Genomic DNA, 14869 nt, shown 5'->3' with positions numbered 1-14869 from the left:
AGTTGGAATTTGTATTAGGGCGGTGGACTCACACAACCATCTTTGCAATGGGGACTCAGGTGTCAGATTAAAGAAACAGTTACACACACAGTTAAGTTGAGGTTATGAGGCCCTGGCCTTTGCCAATCTCATGATGGAATGTCATTTATGGCGGTGACGTTATTTACCTCTTTGAGACAGCCCATGAAGTTGTTACTGACTGGTGACCCAGGCAAGTCTGCTGTGCTAGGACTGCCTCCAACATAGAAAAAGTCATCGGAGCCCAACATGGTGTAGTCTTCTTGTGTGTAGCCCGTCGTGGTCAGAATTCCATCCACTGATATTGTCACCTAGATAACAAAGCACAGGGAAAGGACACGCTATACTCAGACCTACATACTGCTGTCCTTGGGATATGCCTGGTTTTTTATTGTTGTTTTTTATATTTTTATTTGTTTTTATTATTGTTATTATTATTTTTTTGAGACCTAAGGCGGAGCCCATTTTCATGTCTGTTTGAGGTTTAGTCTTGGATTCTATCCCTAGGTGCTCTAACTAGTTAAAAGAGTTGTCTTATTATTGAGCTAGTGTCAGCAAGTCCCTATTCGCAACTCAAAAAGGTTGATTAGCAGACACAAAAATGGTGTTAGTAGAATGCTTCCCTAGGTTAGTTTAGCTGGTGTTACATATTAGTAAGTTCAGTAAAGTCTGTCATCGACTAATAAAAAGAACGTGCACCTTGAAAAAACAGAAAACAAAAGAAAAAGAGGCACAAGCAATATTGCCAGCAGCACCATCACTGTTTGCACCATATATACAGCAGCGACTTGTCCATGCAAGAGCCTAGAGTCCATGCCAAAGCAAGAGGGAGGGAAGAAGAGGGGTGAGGGGAACCCAGCAAAGAACGACCAAGTGGCAGCAGCACACTCTGATGTGCGCATGCAGGAAAGCGAGTATCAGAGAAGGAGAAGAAAGGAAGAGAAAGGAATGGAGAGAACCAAACGGCTTTGTTGATGAAGTAACAGTATGTAGATGTGTCACTTCCGTCATTCTCGTCCGTGCCCGCATGCCATGCATTATGAATGGTTAGAGTGCCAGCTAGGCTGGCGGCACGCTAGGCCAGCTTAATCCCTTGTTAGTTAACCACAGCTTTTGATGCAAAATGTTAAGGATGCCCCTCTACGTGTGAGTTCAAAAAAAGAGAGAGAGAGAGGAGAGAGAAAGAATTGGACAGGAACAGATAAAGTAAAAGAAAATAGGAGGTCAACAACAGATGAAGAGGAGGTTAAAAAAGTAAGCAGAAGAGTACCAACCGCAGTTCCTCTTTTGTTAATGATGTCTACAGTTAAAAGAAAGAAAGGAAACACACGGCAAACCCAAAATAAGAAACAATTAGAATGATATCTACCGAACAATGTAGTTTGTTTACCATAGCGTGTCCAATGCCTGAGTGCTTTGTGGAGAAGGGGGGAGAAAGGAAATTAAAAACTTGTGAACAGAATAACGATCGTTTGCTTAAAAAATATGATGGTCACTACCAATGTTAGTACATTATTTTGGTTCAGGTAACGGTTAGTAGAATGAAACATTCCATGAATGACATGTTAGTTATTAAGCATGTTAGTAACACAGAAAAAAGGGCAAAATAATTTTACAAGGAAAAATAAAAAAGCAGACTAACAGATACGCCTCCACAGAGGTAACAGCAGTTGTCTTTTCCTGCAAATATATTTATATATAGAGATCGATATTGATATATATACTGTAGAACTTATTTCAGCTCTCCACTGGACAGAAACAGACATAATGACCACATTCCTTTTGTCCTCTTCCAACTGAGTGTTTCTGACAGACATTCAAAATGACTCTCGGGGGGGGGGGGTGGAACGCCTAAAGCTCATCAGCTGACCACTGCTTCTCCTGACCCCCAAATCCCCCCCAAGCGAATCAGCAGGAATCCCCTAGTACTCAATTTTTTTTTGACTCAGCACACAAGGACTTCTTTTCAACTCCAAAACTTCTTTCGGTCATATTGATGGACTTTAGGATCACAGTTTACTGCAATGAAACAAAGCAAATATCCTGACACATAACAATGAGTAGAATGGATTTCTGCAGCTAGCTCTCTGGTCATGCACCTGCCGGAACATGTCTAACTGGTCCTTCTAGTTCCCACCCCATGTTGGTTGCTTTTTATATGTTGGTTTCTTTTAACAGTTTTGGATGAGCAAAGGCAAATCTAGAAAGTGGGCCATTTGCTGACTAATTTGATGTCCATTTTCATCAAAATTAGCAGTGGTGTGTGCCCTTCCTATGCCAGATTTTGTGGCACAAACAAAACCAATCTGGCGATATATTGTTATGCATTGGCCCTGGTCCATTTATCACCTTAAACCACAGTTTAAAATAAATTGTGGTGTTGCAGGCTGCTCAAAAGTATCAGATTTGGTCTGCCACTCCTGCTGAGGAGGAAATGCTTCCAGTTTATTTTTCTTCAAATAAGGCATGAATAGTAAGCCAGGAACCTTGGATTCCATCTGTGGCTTATTCAGAGAGAAACAAACCATGACTGCTAGTTCTTATGCAATGCAGGGCCAGCCCAATACATTTTGGCACCTGAGGCAAACCACAAAACAGCACTCCCCTCCACGCTAGGGAAAAAGGGGTGAGTGAAGATCTATAACATGAACAAGGAGGGCAATAAAGATCTACATTGGATCTACTGTCCCTGTGGAGCCTGCCCTTCCAAGGCTGTTACCTCACCTTGCCACATGATGTAATGTGAATCCTGTCTCTGCTTAGTTTCCTCTCCAGAGTAACAACAGCAGGAGCAGGAGAGGATTGAAAGCTTGGAATACCAAGCAGCAGACCATTTGCATTAAACCACAGCTTATTTTTTAACCACGGTTGAATGGGACGTGTGAACCAGGTCATTGTTATGATTATGGTTGTGCAATATGTGAATGACTCTATCATTCTTAAGCTCATAGCACTTCAATCAAACCAGGGGTGAGGAAGCCTGAACGAGTTGTGGTTCCTCCTACCATATTTCCGGTTTAATGTCTGAAAATGGTTTTGGATAAGTCATATACTGTTTCTGAAGCTGGAGCATGTACATCTCAAGCCTACATCTTTTTATAGCAAAAGAGAAATAAAAGGAACTACTCATTGTACTTCCTTTCCCACTGTTCACCGTCATGTTAAAAGCCACTCTAGTTAAGATCCCTTGTATATTGCCCTGTGACATCACTGCTGCCTCCTTCATGATAATTTTAATCCTGGTTAGGGCACTTATGAAAACTTCTGGCCACATGATCCTTCTGACAGCCTATTTAGCATATCACACAAGCACTGTCCAATCACTATGTGAGCAAAGGCCTTTACATAGGTCTATGAACTTTATTGAAGTGGTAGTGACCATACTGCATGAGGTGCATATAAAAGAAAGTCTAATTAAGCCTAAAAAGGCAGTGATTTGCCTACAGGTACCCAAGAAGCTTCATGACAAAAATGGAGATACCAATATCTGTAACCAAACCCTGTAGCATAGTTACTGTAGTATACTAACATCCAAAAGGATTATCAAATGGATACCAGGCATGTTTATATCCCAATCTCAGCCCTATAGATTCACTGGATGCCCTTTTAGCAACCCACTATATTTAATCTGAAAATTTCCTTCAATAAAATAAGAGCAAAACACCCAGCCAGCTGCTTTGAAAGTGGATAAAGTAACGACAGGGTTGCCAAGAATTTCTGAGTCGTAACTCAAGCTGAAGTTGTCTGGAAAGCAAGTCAGATATATCCTGTTAAATGTCCGTTGATTTCAGTGGATTTTTTTTTATTCATTTATGTATTTAAAAGCATTTATAAACTGCTTAATGTTTTAGAAATCTTTTAAGTGGTGTACAATAACTTATTGCGTACCAATAACTTATGTGTACAGCTGCAATCTTAGGGCATAAAGTGTTGATATACATTTTAAAATGCTGTTTATATGTAATTATCTTCTGTGTGTGACATACACATTTCTTGTGCATAAACCCATCAATATTGCACTACCACCACACTCAGTAGGATATCACTACCTCCACATTCCCATCAAACGGTCACACTTTATAGCTGCAAATTTAGTTCCACCACCCAAATGAGTGTGAAATTCATGTGGTTGGAGAAATCCCGTATAAAGGCCAATGCTTCTGCACCCGTGAAGAACCGGTGCATCACAATAAATGAGACTATAATAAATAGCATGACAGAAGAAGCTCCCAAAGATGAGTGAGGATTATCTGGATAATGTAAGAAGTCTATAGAACTCATGAGCAGTTTGCAAGCTAGGTTCCTGGGAAGAGAACTATAGCTAGATATGTGCCATAGGCCTCCCACCAAATGTAATGCCTGGTGTGCAATAAAACATGTATATCCTGGAGAACATTCCCATTGATTAGCTGGAAACGACCATATTTTCATCATTAACACACAGCACGTGAGGTGATTAGTGTTAGATATTTGGATCTATTAGGTATTATGAATTGTCTATTATTTGTCTTATTATGCATTATAATTTATTTCCCACATGAACATTTCAGCTATGGTTTTATTGAATTAATTCATGGACCACAACAATTTTATCATAAGGAGTTATGTTTTGTCAACAGAAAGATATGTTGCCTGGTTAATTACAAATATGAAACAGTTCCCTTAAAAAGAGAGAGAGACTGAATTGGTCTCCCATTATAACAATAATATTTCACCCTTTTATCATCTCCTTTAAATGCATATGTGTATTTAATACACATATATTTACACACATGCACAATTCTACAATTGTTGAAACAACCCTGGCCCACAATGTCTTTCTAGGTGTGCCTGTGCTCATGTGTGGTTTAATTGACCCATCTCTTGGTAACACGTTGAAGTCTACATTTCAGAGGTCAGCTAAACACTCAATGGCATGTTGTACTAACTGCAAGATCACCAAACACTTAGCTGTGGCAAAAGCAAAGTCAGTTATTGCTGTATCCATTCTACTGTTACCTGACGCAGATTTCTGGTTACTTTGACATCATGCCAGGCATTGTCATTAAATTTCCCATTCACAGGTTCCACTAGCGCTTCAAAGGCCCCTGAGCCCAAATTAATAACCAAGGAGACCGCTCCGTTTTTCAGGGCAAGGTTGACATAATCGGCCGATTTTCCAGTGTGAAGCATCAGTCCATTCCTCTGAAGGGTTTTAAAGGACAGAGTTATTTCGTCACTGCTGCTCTGGATAGGATTCTGGGACAAGTCGTAGCAGAAATACTCTGACCCTTTGAATGTCGCGATGTATTCTTCTTTTCCTAAATAAATAAAGAGAAAGATAGGGAGAAGGAGAGAGAGACAGAGAGGGGAGGGGAAAAATAACTCTGAATCAGTGGATCTAAAATAAATACAATTCACACACAAAAAAAACATACTTTGCTTTCCTAACATCAGCAACAGGAAATTATTTTTACAAAAGAAACGTAATTTCCCTTTGCAAGAAATACAAAAGTTGTATTTTTACTCATAGCTTTATGTGCTATTATTTTGGCAGAAAATTGTTGCATGGTGGACTCCAGCCCCAATGTATCAATGAGGACTAGTGTGTTATTCCTCTCCATTGCCAAAGTTTCTGAGAGCTGCTAGCCTGCATCAAACCATGATAGTGGCCCACAGTATTCTCTCAAACGCAGCACATTTTTACTTTGAAAAAAATTGCCAATTTGAATTTCTATATTTCATATTTTGATGTGGGTTATTTTTGAACTGAAAATTTTGGGTGTGACATTTTATTATGTCATATTTCTGGTCATTTCGACATGTTGGCATCTCTTGGTCATATTTTATTTTGGCTGGGTCTAACGTGGGGCGGGGAATAATAAACTGGCAGTCTGCCATCAAATATTTTCAAATTTTAACAGTCATTGCATGTCAACTAACAGGTATTATTACCCAGTCCAAAACACAATTGCATAGTAATTGTCACTAAAAAATATAACTGTGTACATGAACCACTCCCAGGTAAAACAACAGCAACGGTTGGACAAATCAGTGCTTTCATTTTATTGATGGCGGGGTCTTTGTATCAGTGTAAATTGGACCCCACGGAAGACAGCTTTAAGCCTGAGCCTCAGTATTTTCAGAAGCTCCTTCACGGCAGCACAAACGTTTACCATCTGCTAGAGGATTAGGGCAGCTGTAGCATGTAACATTGAGAGGGATTTCAGCTGACATCCATACCAGATTAAGGGCTCCCTGGACCAGCGTTAAATGTAGTGGAGGGATGCAGCAGATGTGGTGATGTGCAGCCATTGAAAAACAAGGCGTCCTATAAAAGGAGCTCACTCTCTTTTACAATATGCAAAACGGGGTTGTATATCCTCAAAACACGGAGTCGCTAAGAAGTATGTTAATAATGATTGTTGTTAACGTCTTTCTCAAAGTACCTGGTGGTTTACAATGACAAGCAAAAAACACAGCCTCGTCCGCCAAGTATTTTACAATCTGAATTAGTTTATAATCTACACAAAAGAGATCTGAAGATGGGTAAAAGTAGAAAGAAGGGACTGGGAATGTCCAAACTGGATAGGATGTGAAACTAAAGGAAACGAAGGTCCTTTCCTTCAATGCTTCTAACAACAACAACAATAAACACCCTTTCCCTTAAAGCTGCTGATAGCCTGGGTGGCTGGGTTAAAAACTGATTGCAAAATGTGTATCCTTATCAGTGGCGTAGCGTGGGTTGTCAGCACCCGGGGCACGGCAAATAATTTGCGCCCCCTAACCCGTGGATGTGCGCCCCCTAACCCTAACCCCCAGATGTTGCGCCCAGTGCGGCCGCCCCCCCCTGCACCCCCCACGCTACGCCACTGAACCCTATAACTAAAAGCAGCTGTGGGTGGGCAAGAAATAATTTCAACAGTGGGAGTGTCTTGGAAAGATGGCTAACCTCTCCACACTCAGTGCAAGGGGAACGCCCATTTCTGCATGTGGCTGCTTTTAATATTGGAATGGGAGGTCTGGCCATGGATTTCCCAGTGTTTTCTAGGTCAGCTCTCAATTTGAACATTGGGAGCGGGTCCCAGAGGGACTGATAGGAATGATGAGGCAAGGGAAGGAAACAAGAGAAGACAGGGTGGGATAGAAGAGGCAAGGGTGATATGGGATGAATGTGAGATGCTTTGTTTTGGTTGCAGATGAGGACTGTAGTTGGGTGACATCTGAACTATTGCAACAGTCCCGGTGAACGCACAGAAAATCGCACTTCTCAATTGATAGCCCGAAACATGTGCAAACTGCCATAGCGTGAAGACTCTGCCAGCTGCCCGCCAAGAAACATAGGAACATGAGAGTCTGCCTTATACTTAGGCAAACTACTGGTTCATCTAGCTCAATATCGTCCACACCAGAAATGGGGAACCTTAAGCCTAAAAGTCCAAGCCCTTGGGACTCTCCCCAGGACACAGCCCTTCCCATGCCACACCTCTTACTGACCATATTTCCCCTGTGTAATGTTTGGCCATTTTTGCCTGCCTGGGATGTATATTTGAACTGTGATAATGTCTCTTACTTGCCTGGACATGTGTATAGAAACCTCTGGATTTGTGCATGACTGCAATGTAGCCTACTGCACAAAGGCAAGAGTGACTTCTCTTGCTCCACTCACTTTTTGCCCACCACTGGTATATGGCCCTTGGAAGGTTTTCTATGAGAGAATGTGGCTCTTGGGCTGAAAATTGTTCCCCACCCCTGGTCTACATGGATTGGCAGTGAATCTCTAGACAGGGGACTTCCTCAGTTCTATGTGGAGATGCTGGGGCTTCAACGTAGGATCTTCTGTGAGAAATGTCATTCATTCCCCATGTGAGTGCTCTTCCGGTGACACTGTTTCATTATGTAAAGAACCACCTCCAGAATGACCAGCCCAAAGCTTAAAGTTTAACCATCCGAACCAGATCCAACAGTGCCAAAGACTGCAATTTTTCAGTACAGTGGTACCTCTGGTTAAGAACTTATCTCGTTCTGGAGGTCCGTTCTTAACCTGAGCTACCAGTTTAGCAAATGGGGCCTCCCACCACCACCACACGATTTCTGTTCTCATTCTGAAGCAAAGTTCTTAACCCGAGGTACTATTTCTGGGTTAGCAGAGTCTGTAACCTGAAGCATCTGTAACCTGAAGCGTCTGTAACCTGAGGTACCACTGTACTTCACTCTCCGTACTTCAAAAATATTGGAGACAATATGAGCTGTACATAAGCAATTGTCAAGAACTTTCATTCTTTGTCAAGCTCTTGAACATCAGAAATGTTTCTAACAACAATGGATTGGTTTCTTATTTCCAACTTTTGCTGCCTCCACAATGTTTCTCTCTCTCTTTAGCCTCGACTTTCAGATTTTTGTTTGTTGCTTAACAGCCCTTTCGTAACAGGCAGTTATGCACGGCAACTACTGCCAGTGTTTATGTGTCCCGACCACAATCTGTAATAGCTATACAGGCTAATGTGAAAGACCACAAATCACAGTCTTGGATGCAGATACTGAACCCTGGCAGAAAAGCGGAGAACAATTCCTAGAATACAATCCACAATAAAATTTGCAACATGATGAACTGAGGAAAACAAGAAACTTGGCATCAAGTTGTGTGGAAATGGTTGATCCCAACAAATGATTAAGTGAGAAAACTCATGATATTTTTTAAAGGTATCAAACATCCTCAACCAGTGTATACAGATTCTATAGGAGACAAGATAAATCTGGGGCACGTGTGTAGAAACGTCTGTGGTGGGTAGAACTACAATTGCACCCTCACATATTGTATGAATGCAAAGAGCACATCTTGTAATATAAAAATTATTTCCATTGTGCAATGTATTTTGGAGGCAGTATGCCTCTGAATCTATCTCAGTTGCATGGGAATCTGATTGGCCATTACAAAAGGTAAAGGTAAAGGACCCCTCGATGGTTAAGTCCAGTCAAAGGTCACTATGGGATTGCAGTGCTCATCTCGCTAACAGGCCGAGGGAGCTGGCATTTGTCCACAGACAGATTTCTGGGTCATGTGGCCAACATGACTAAAGTGCTTCTGGCACAACGGTAAACAGAGTGCACAGAAATGCCGTTGACCTTCCCACCACAGCGGTACCTATTTATCTATTTGCACTGGTTTGCTTTTGAACTGCTAGGTTGGCAGGAGCTGGGACAGAGCAACAGGAGCTCACCCTGTCACAGGGATTTGAACCGCTGACCTTCTGATTGGCAAGCCCAAGAGGCTCAGTGGGTTAGACTACAGTGCCACCCGCATCTTGCTGCAAAAAGAGTATGCTGGATTAGATGAGCCCTTGTCTAATCAAGCAGGGATTTTCTTATGTTGTGGATGTTCACCAGCTGGCTTTTGCTTTCCCACCCACAATTCCCACCCTGCCTCTAGCTGTCTACTTCGGAATTCAGGAAGTGACATCCGCTCAAGTTGCAGTCCTCTCCCTCATTGCACCAGCCCAATTCCAACTCACCATATTTAAAATGCTAAAGGTTATTTTTGGATATTTAGGCTCAGTCACAGAACAAAGGGTGGTTTTAGTTTTGACTCTGCTGGACAGAGATAATTATCCAGTCCTTGCCTGTTTCATTCTTGGTAATGATCCCCACCCCCATTTTCACACCCCATGTGCCTGGAATTAGCAAACGTTTTAAAATGAAGAAATAGCTACATGCTATGGGACGTGGCGTAAACCACAGAGCCTAGGGCTTGCTGATCGGAAGGTTGGCGGTTCGAATCCGCATGAGCTCCCGGTGCTCAGTCTCAGCTCCTGCCAACCTAGCAGTTCGAAAGCACGTCAGTGCAAATAGATAAATAGGTACCACTCCGGTGGGAAGGTAAATGATGATTCCATGTGCTGCTCTGGTTTCACCAGAAGTGGCTTAGTCATGCTGACCACATGACCCGGAAAAAGTGTCTGCAGACAAATGCTGGCTCCCTCAGCCTGTAAAGTGAGATGAGCGCCGCAACCCCAGAGTCATTCATGACTGGACTTAGTTGTCAGGGGTCCCTTTGCCCTTTACCTTTGTGGACGCATAATGCGCATAGCTGTCAACCTTCCCTTTTTTCATGGAAAATTCCCTTATTCCAGTGCCGTTTCCCGCTGCTTCCTGCTGCTGTCCCAGATTGTTAGATATCCCGTAGACTGTCCCCAGAACAGGTGAGGCTGCTGATCCCTTATTTTCAAATCTGAAAGTTGACAGCTATGATAATGTGTAGTTTGGCCCACTCCAGCCAACATAAATTGGGAATTGTAACTGAAATGGGGTGCTCTGTCTGTCAGTCAGGGGCAGAAATAGCCTTAAAGGGGATAGCATGTCTGATACCTTGCAGGCATACACACATCCCAATTCACTATGTAGTGTCAAATATAGAAAGGGCTACCAATGCACCCTCTCTCTCTCTCTCTCCAATGTGGAATCACCTTGGGGCAATTTTTCAGGTACTCTCCTCACATGACAGAGGATGGCTGCCACAGGTCTAGGGGCCTGTGCAAGAGTGACTCCCATGTAGCTACCAGTTCATGTTTCAATCTGTGAGTAAAGTTGTGCAAGCTATTGTGAAGGGCGTCAGAAAGATCCAAATGTTGTTAACAAATACAGAGCGGTGGGGATCTTGGAAACTATTCAAGAAGCTGAACACCTTTTGTGCCTCCTGTCAGGCCCTTCTGTAAAGAACCAAGGTGAATTCTTTTGACCCCCCTCCCCCCCAAGACAATTTCCTTGAGGAAGGACACAAAAAGCCAAACCAGCAATTCTGCACCCCTTTGCTGCAGGGGAAAAGGCAGCTAGCACTGTCATCGGAAAGATCAAATCAGTATCACCGGTACTGACAAATATCTCTTTAATAGATGTCTCAGTGGAGGTCTATCAGTAAGTCCCAGCAAGGCAATCTCTGGATTCTTATTCTCTGGCCATTAGTTTCTCCTTCAATCAATAACCCAGTGGATTATGCACTCAACAGGATATGTTACTGGTGCTTCCTAACAGATTTCCATTTACTCTAAGAGCCAGAAACAAGGTTTTCATATACTACCATGCCAAGGTATCTTAGAAATAACAGCCACACATTTCTTTGCCCTTAGCAATGCTCTGTAACAGATGGCTTGTGCAACAAATTTGGCTCACCTTGCTTTTTACACTGGACTCTTTCCCTTTCCCTACTGATGGTTCCATTGACATTACTCCTGCAATGTGCAGCCTTATCCAAAGAGTGACTTGGGAGCATTGTTAGCAGGGTTAGAATCATAGAATTGTCAAACTGGAAGGAACCCTGAGGTCCATCTAGTCCAGCCCCTTGCAATGCAGGAATATGCAGCTGTCCCATACAGGGATCAAACCTGCAACCATGGTGTTATCAGCACCATGCTGTGCCCAACTGAGCTATCCAGCCTTGCACCCTGCTTATTTCCCTTCCTTTAGGAAAACAAAAACATAAACTTTGCTTGTAGGGCAGCTGGACACACCGCATAACCAATTGTTGGAGACAGCAAGTCTTCTTATAGTGCTTACTGCTTTTGCAAACCTTATTGTTGGTTGTTGTACGTCAATTTTTATTACTGCATTTTGATTTGATTTTACCTGCTATGCTGCTTTGTTGTTTTTTTAATTGATACCTTATATAAGCAAGCCTGTTATTGTGATCCATCTTATTAGTAAGCATAAGTGCTTTAAAATTACTTATGTTTTATGTTCAGAATTACATATATGTTCTAAATCATGCTCTGTCCATGTTTCCATGCATAAAATGAATTATGTGTTTTATAAGTGTTAGGTTTTATTTTATTTCTTTTTTAAAAATCTCATGTAAGTTGTTTTTAATGTCTGTTTTTAATTGGCACTTTTAATAAGACTGTCTACTGCAAATCACATGGAGGTCTTTTGGTCTAGTTAGTGGTATATAAATTTAGGTAAACAAACAAAAAATATGTCCCAAGGTGATGTACAAAATCTAATAAAAACAGCTAGAAAACTGAAATAGCCTTGGGTGATTTATCATGGCTCATTTTGCTTTTAATATGCAGAAGCAGTAAAATGATGCAACATTCATTAATGCATCTTTTGTACACATAAATACTTGTCATGGCCTGGTGAGAGTTGTAGGTGTTTGCTGTGGCTTGATGCATTGCTGGCAGAAAGCTACCACTCAACTGATCAGGGAAGGGCAGCAAGCCAACTCACACACTTTATGCCAGAACTGGCCAGTTCAGAGCCCAACTGCTGACTGAGGTCATAATTAAGAGTTTAAACACATCAGAGTTTCCAGAAACTCTGGTTTGTTTGTTAACAAAAACTATGCACTACTTTCCCCTTCCACAAATGAGCTGCTCAAATAAGGTTACAAATATAGAAGCGAACATAAAGGCAACAATGATCCGACCATTAACGCCAACCAATTGCAGAGCTGAAAAACAACAGCCGAGAACCCAAAGAACAGCACTCAGAATCTGTTCCCTTCATTGACCAGCATAGAGATGTCTGCTAGTGATCAGATGATATAGGGAGAAACGATTGCTTAATCCAAATGATATTGGATTGAGAAACAACACACACCAGTAATCTCCCAGCTGTGTATTTAAAATAGTCATTTCAATTCACATCTTGAATTAAGACAGTTGTTAAACGAGCAATTGTGGGCCAGCTGGCAAATGGCATTATGCTAGCTGTTTTGACTTAAGCTTCACTCATCAAGCAAAACAACCCCCCTGTGTTTCTTACAATGAATAAAACCTTCCTTTCTTTCTCTCTCTTTATCTTCCCTTCATTTATTACCACCGCTGGGGTGGCAACTAAAGGGGATGCTTGAATCATTTGCATGGTTGACTTCTCACTCGGTCACTATGAAGGAGGGCAGAATAACTTGCAGCTGCCCTGATGCACATGTATTACATGTGTAACCTTTGATTCACAGGTGCCATCTTTGGGACCCCCATTCCTCAGTGCAGAGCCAAACCAAGGTTCTGGTTTGAGACAGGTAAAGGAAAGCAAGGCAATTCTCTTACTAGATACGCCAGTCTGAGAAAGTTTGGGGGACGGGACAGGAACTGAGCACTGGTGGAAGAGGAAGAAAGCATTGACATAACATTTAAGCACTGGAGCAGCCAGGCTATGGAGAATTCCTTTAGAGGTGGCTAAACTATGCCAGTTGTTTTTGTGCATGGAGTTTTCTTGGCAGGGATACTGGAGTGGCTTGCCAGTTCCTGCTCCAGGTGGATCATGTTTAGTCAAAACTCTCCACTATGACCTGTCCATCTTGGGTGGTTCTGCACAGCATAGCTCATAGCTTCTCTGAGTTATTCAGCCCCCTTTGCCATGAAAAGACAGTGATCCATGAAGGATCCAATACTTTGGCCACCTCATGAGAAGAGAAGACTTCCTGGAAAAGACCCTGATGTTGGGAAAGACTGAGGGCACAAGGAGAAGGGGACAACAGAGAACAAGATGGTTGAACAATATTCTCAAAGCTACTAACATGAGTTTGACCAAACTGCGGGAGCCAGTGGAAGACAGGAGTGCCTGGCATGCTCTGGTCCATGGGATCATGAAGAAAAACGACTAAACAACAACAACCAACTATGCCACCCCATTTGTTGTGAGATTCCAGTTTTCATCAGCCCTGAGCATAGGATGTGCTAGCTAGGGCTGATGGGAGCCAGTGTCCAATGACACATGGAGGGTCCCAGGGTAACCACCTCTCTTTTAGAGTTTAGCAGAGCTAGAGAGGACCTTCCCTATGTCGAAAGCCTGTGTGGGAATCCTGGTACATGAATTCAGTGTGGCCTCTGCTGAGTCCTACCACGATTCCCAAACCAACTTTTCAGATTTTCAGTGAAAGCTTTATTAAACAGCAACCCAACCACACTGAAACTAATTCACTTTTGGGTGGGTTGTGATAGTGGTTTTTCATGTCCTCCTGGGTTTTCACCAAAGGTTGTTACTCAAAGCAAACTTCAGACAAAATGCAAATGTTCCTGTCCAAGGAAAGAAACAATGGACCAGAAGGGAAGAAATACATCGGCTGCCTCTGTGGTTTTTAACCAGGTGTGAGGCATCTTTGCCCCTCCAGATATCTCTGAACCACAACCCACATCATCCCTGACCATTGGCCATGTATGCTAGGTCTGCTGGGCATTGTAGTTTGGCAACATATGGAAGGACAAAGGTTCCACGCCCTTGTTTTTAAACATGTGTCAGGTATTATCCTGGTATGGAGACGTAAAAAACAACACCTCCTGCATATCTCTGGAGAGCAAAGGACTGGTAGGGATCGCTTTAGGGATTAGCTGAAACTCTGGCAACCCAAGAATGAGGCAGAACGTATTGCTATTGTTATTTTTAAATAGGATCAGTGAGAAATCATACATGGACTCTCTGTTCACTTTTCCTGCCAATGAACTGGAGAGCTTTGTGGGGCAGGGAGACAGAGAAAGCAGGTTACTTTATTGCACTTTGTAATTTATTGTTCGCTTGTTTTTTGGTGATTCACCCTTTTTTCTTTTATGCTACTTTTATTTCTCTGTCAGCATATAACAAAGTATAATAGAATTCCACATCTGTTCAAGTATCATTAAAGGGCTGCCTTGCTCCCTTTCTCCAGACAATCAGAATAAATTGATTTTCCTTTCTTTCTAAACAGCTGGTAAAAGATGAAGCGTCAAAAAAATCAAGAGCTTCGAGAGGAGAAAATTTAAAACAAGAGAGAGAGGAACTTCCTCACCCCCCTCAATATATATATACCCAAACCAACCCATACAAGTTAGAAATGTTCAAATAGCAGTAGAGGCACAGGGGAGTAACTTTCTGACAGATGCTCTTTCCTTTGAAAAGGATGCCA

General features: G+C 42.2%; 1 protein-coding gene across 30 annotated transcripts in view; it reads right to left on the bottom strand.

The window, feature by feature from the left end:
* The window catches only part of NRXN1 (neurexin 1), a 1008670-nt gene that overhangs the window by 639498 nt on the left and 354303 nt on the right, over positions 1 to 14869 (bottom strand). For 13 of the 30 annotated variants that reach the window (XM_082217236.1, XM_082217247.1, XM_082217269.1 and 10 more), the window contains 3 exons: positions 5017 to 5318; positions 1388 to 1432; positions 168 to 329 (listed from right to left, as the gene is read on the bottom strand). In XM_082217236.1, coding sequence (XP_082073362.1) covers positions 168 to 329; positions 1388 to 1432; positions 5017 to 5318 — 509 coding nt within the window. The remainder of the gene's footprint in view (positions 1 to 167; positions 330 to 1387; positions 1433 to 5016; positions 5319 to 14869) is intronic. The other 17 variants (XM_082217268.1, XM_082217270.1, XM_082217248.1 and 14 more) reach the window with 2 other exon arrangements.

This window comes from Podarcis vaucheri, assembly GCF_965113315.1.
Source record: "Podarcis vaucheri genome assembly, chromosome: 3".
In the NCBI taxonomy this organism is placed as follows: Eukaryota; Metazoa; Chordata; class Lepidosauria; order Squamata; family Lacertidae; genus Podarcis; species Podarcis vaucheri.
The sequence above is the reverse complement of the archived record's forward strand: the minus strand, read 5'-3'. Positions and strand labels throughout refer to the sequence as shown.